General features: G+C 39.8%; 1 protein-coding gene across 1 annotated transcript in view; it reads right to left on the bottom strand.

Annotated features, from left to right (window-relative positions):
* Window positions 1-939: 939 nt before the first annotated feature.
* Window positions 940-5,349, bottom strand: part of LOC111871383 (zinc finger matrin-type protein CG9776) — a 46,254-nt gene continuing 41,844 nt past the window's right edge. The window contains exon 12 of the mRNA XM_023864461.2: window positions 940-3,654. Coding sequence (XP_023720229.1) covers window positions 1,081-3,654 — 2,574 coding nt within the window. The 3' untranslated portion in view covers window positions 940-1,080. The remainder of the gene's footprint in view (window positions 3,655-5,349) is intronic.

The raw sequence follows: 5,349 nt of genomic DNA on the forward strand, positions 1-5,349 counted from the left end.
ACTTCTTGCTGTGAAACACAATGCAACTCCAAATCGTGCAAATCGTTGCTGTAGACTGATTGTATGTGTGTGCTACATCAGCCACGCTCACATATTGTTCTCGCTTTTCAATGATTTTATGTTTCATTTCTACGGTTATCTTTATTCTCTTATGGTTGTCTTTTTGCGGCATTTTCTTTGGGGACATTTTTGCAAGGGTTAGTAAACTTTGCACAAAAAAGAATCACAAATAATATGTCTGAACACAAGGTGGGAAAAAATGTGTGATCACAAGCGACACTTAAGATGCTAGCAGAAAGAGTGCTAAGCACAGACTGATGTAGCAGCGCACAATCCAGGACTTACCTTCTCGTCACTCGTTACACAAAACGTTGCTCGTTAAGTGTGTCATTTTTTTACAATTTGTTTTGCTCATTATGCAAATTACTCGTTATGCGAGGTTCCACTGTACTAGTCCTACTCATTAAATCTGGATTGTGATAAAATAATAAAAGTGATAAATCTGTAACCATGAAAATTAAATCCTTCTCATCAAACTAACTTGAATGCACTCAAGTTCTAATTATGGAAACATGATAAGGTACTTAAAATGAAAATGGAATTCTAATATTAGACATAAAGTCTTAAGCGACTGGATGGACTGCTTACAGTACCTCAGCTGTACTTTAAACTGCCACTTTTGTTGCAAAAACACTATATAAAAGAAAATATCTGAAAACAATGAAGTAAATATGATATTATGAACAGTCTATGTATCTAATTTATATGGCAGAAGTTATTTTTAGAAATTGTCAGATTCATCATTGAAAGTAGACAACAGCAAAGGGAATACTACCAGACATCTTTCATGTTCAGTAAGATGGGTTTACATCATATTTTGTCAATTTTCATCTAGGTCAAAAATACATTCACATCCAAAAATAAGAAACGAAGTGATTCACAATACAGACTTTTATTTCAATATATTTAATTACAATTATCTAGTTCTGTACCAAACACAAAGCACTGAAATGCTAAAAATTAACACAAAAATTCATAATGAGGTCAGCATGGATTAAACAACCCAATTCTGACTTGCATCTAGAAGCTCTGAGCAGCCATGTCTCCCACATCAATTCCTAGCAAGGCCAACTCATCTGCACTCATTCCTCCTACTACATCTTGTTTCTTCAGGGGGATCTCTTTTTTCAGATTGCCTATTTTTGTTTGGATTCTATTTTCTTTTGGTAGGGGAGGTCTTGATTCATTCTGATGTGAATGCATGGTTGGACCATGGGACTGTGGACTACCATGAATCATATTTGGTTGAAGAGGAGGAGGACCTTGCATACCTGGTGGTCCCATCATGGGTCTTGGAGGACCATGCATACCATATGGAGGACCTGGACCAGGCATACCAGCAGGGCCATACATGCCTGTAAGCCCTTGTGGCGGTCCTTGCATATTGGGAGGTCCTTGAGGTGGTGGACCCTGCATCCCATGCATAGACCCCATCATTGGAGGGCCACCTCCACCCATCATCTGTGGAGGAACCTGGGAAGAACCACCATAACCCTGCATTGGATGTGAGGGTGGTCCATGGCCTGGCATCATAGATGGGCCCCCCATGGCTATGGCTTGGGCCCACTGACCTTGGTTCATTTGGGATGCATTTGATAGCATAGATGGAGGTTTAGGACCACTCTGAATCACAGCTGACTGGGATGAAACAGAACTAATAAGAAGAGAGTCATCCTTTTTCTCTGCTCCTTCTGAACCTGGGAACAATATATTCAAAGCATCTTGGAAGTCTTTAGGAAGTGGAATGTCTGTAAGAGGCTTCTTAGGAGATGACTGTTCACTACTCTGAATATCAGCAGAGGGAGATGTTTCTATAACCGGATGAGCAATATCACTGTTTGACGTGTCATCATCTATTTCCATGTCCTGCACTTCATTTACAATTAGAGATTCTTCTGGTTTAGCATCTTCATAACCAACTGCGGCCTCTCCAGTTTCAGAATTACCAAGTGATGTTGGTATTACCAGATTTGGTGGCAATTTTGGTCCCATGAACTGTAACTCTAGTTCTTCAGCACCTTGTGGTTTCTCATCAAACCTCGATTTCCGAGGTTCCTGGGGACCAATGTGAACTTTTCCACCTATATTAGTGAATTCCAACTTATACTGTGCTTGTACCATAGGATCTTCTGGAGGCTGTTTCTTGTCTTCCTCCTCAGCTTTGTTATCACCAGACTTCCCACTCAGAGGAGCTTTCTTCTTTGCAAAATGTTTTAAGATTGGCATGCGACCAATAAAGGGTAATTTAGATTTTGGTATTGCCATTACTGCAGGTTTCTTGCCTTTCTTCATGAGTTTTGCTGCAGACTCTGCTGTCTGCTTCTCAAATTTTGATTCAGCACTTTCTTCCTCATATTCCTCATCTCCATCTTCCAATTTTGTTGCAGTCTTCTTTTCAGTTTCTGATCTTTTATCTGGAATTCTTCCATCTGCTTCTTTTGGTTTCTTATCAGTCCTAGAACTTGAACTTTCATGTCGTGAAGGACTCCTTTTCGACACACATTCGGGAGACTTATGAGATCCCTCGTATCTGTCATATCTTTCAGCTCTTGATGATCGTTCTCTCCTATCATCAGGCGACCTGTCACTGCCACGCAATCGTTTGCTCTTGTGAGATGGGGTCAAAGGACTCTCACTTCGCCTCCTGCTTCGTTTAGAATCCCGTCTGTCCTCATGGTATCCCTTGCCATCATCGTAATTTTTATCTCTCTCATCCTTCTTTTTCTCATGATCCCGTTCCTTCTCTGCTACCTGCTTCTGTCTCAGCTTATCCTTGATGCTGTTTAACAGCTGCTTCTCACCATCTGATACATCCTTTGATGTTGACATCCATTCTCTGATTAACTTATCATCACTATTATTGCTACCACTTTTCTGGCCAGCTTTCTTTGACTTGTGCTCCCTTTCTTTTCTTTCTATTCGCTCTGTCTCCAATCTTTCCCATTCATTTTTCTTCTCTTCATTTATCTTACCTGTTCCAATCCTCTCTCTCTCCTCTTTTTCTCTGTCTTCTTTCTCATCACTCACCTTTTCTGGTGAATCCCACTTACTCCTAGGGGCTTTAATAAAGGGTATTCCGAGCGGTTCATCTGATACTGGTTGCACTGGCAAAGCCTTTGTTTTCTTTCTCATGGCAACACGAATGCTTTTTGACCTATCCTCATTTTCAAAATCACCATCTTGCTCATTACTTGAGGAACTGCTATTGCTAGTAGTGCTGCTACTTGAACCTGAACTGTTTTCTGAGGAATCACATAGTTTCTTAGACTTAAATTTCTTTTTTCGATGTTTGTTCTTCTTCACCTTTTCATCTAAAGCAGTTATACAGGTCTTCTTTAATTTCTTATGCTGGTCTTTGTTCTTCTTGAGTTTCTCATTAGATTTAGCTTCTTTAACAACTCCTTTAGCATCCATGTAACCTGTGAACTGTTTTGCATCTGAAGGTGCTAACAATGATAATGGCTGATCTGCACCAGGTGGTAACAGACCCTGTTCTTCCCTTAACCGATGCCTCTCTTCTGAGCAACGTTCATAGGCTTTCTCTCGATCAGCCAGCCAGTCTGTTTCCCAGTGAGGGTTCTGCTCTGTGAATCGCTGAAAAAGAAAAGGAATATGATTATTTACTTTAACCTCAGGAAAAAACAATATTCAATCACAACCATTATCACTGTTTTTAATGTGGTAATTCTGATGAAATGATATGAACACAGAATTATGGTAACTTGCTTCAGTCTATATGTTTAAAATAACACATGAACTGTAATTTGTGTTATGTAGTTCATGCAATTTACGACTTTCTACTCAGTCAAGAAAAATGTGTGGAAAAAGAGGTTCCACTCCATTTGCACTGCTTTACACACAACTTTGGTAAAGTCTTATTACCTGGCTGTTACAAGTACGCCCATATAATTTAAATCTAAATTAGCACTTTCTTGAACACATAAACAACCAATTCATTTCACAATAAAATTCTAAATTTCAAAGACTGTGCATATGGTGTACTCCATTAGAAGCTGATGAAGGCCAAGATTAAGCACCAAATCATTATGGTGTGTAGGGAGAGCAGAGGGTATTTTATTCTGAACTTTCAGCTCTTACTGTATACATTTTGGATGGGTTGCAATATGGTTCATGAAGAAATTCAATCTGCAGCAGTATTTGGCTAATAATATGACTAATGATATTTTATTTTTCATCCATAATATGAAGAAAGTAGTAATTCAGAAAGGATGGTAAAAGAAGATAATGCAAGATCTGGAGTCCCCCAAGTACATTATTTTGTATTTTCAATTACTATACTTACAACTGGTTATGAGACATTTTGACCAATTCCACATTCAGGTTCATGTGTGTCCTATTATCTTGAGAACACTATCAGAGTTCAGGATATCATGTCCAAATCAATTATTATTATTATTTCTTTTGGTATGTGTATAAAGTACTTCCAGACACTGAAAATAACTGACAACTATTTACCAGTTTCTGAATTACACAATTTTTTTGATGGGTTCTCCAACCTGTGCTTACTTTGAAATAGGCTCAATCAGACAGAGTTAAATCTGCACAGAGAATACAAATGCTCAGTGAAATTCCTTCATAGTTTCTTGCCATGACTCAAGAAATTTGAAAAGTAAATTGACAATTTAATGAACATCAAGATTTACGTGGCAGGTCACCTGCATAATTGTGAGACTCAAATACAGCATGCTATGATGGGAAGGGCATGTGGCTAATATGAGGTAGATACGAAGGGGGACCCAAAAATAACCGGAAACGACCTGTTGCGCGCGCATGCTTTGTAGTTACGAGTTGTGCTGCTAGGTGGTGTTAGCTGGGGGTCTCCCGCGACTGTTAGTGAGCTGGCGTCATTGTGACTTAAGTGGTTTGTCTGTGTTGCTCTGTTGTGTGCGTTCCTGTTTCAACCCTTTGGCGATTAGTGAGATGGCCGACCAGAAGGAACAAAGAGTGTGCGTGAAATTNAGATCGTTCTGCACTTCACTCTTCAAGTCGTCTTCAAGTCGCGGAAAACACTCACGCGGTTTTCTCTTTGTTCATCTCCGAGCAAGCGAGGAACAAATTTTGCAGACACCCGTCTCATGTGCAAACCTTCGGTTAAAATCCGCTGGACCGTGATCCACGAGATGTTCGTTTCCTCAGAGAGTTGGTCAATGGTCTTTCGACGATCTTCATCAATTTCACGCACACTCTCTGTTCCTTCTGGTCGGCCATCTCACTAATCGCCAAAGGGTTGAAACAGGAACGCACACAACAGAGCACCACAGACAAACC

Source organism: Cryptotermes secundus, unplaced genomic scaffold (assembly GCF_002891405.2).
Source record: "Cryptotermes secundus unplaced genomic scaffold, Csec_1.0 scaffold194, whole genome shotgun sequence".
Taxonomy (NCBI): Eukaryota; Metazoa; Arthropoda; class Insecta; order Blattodea; family Kalotermitidae; genus Cryptotermes; species Cryptotermes secundus.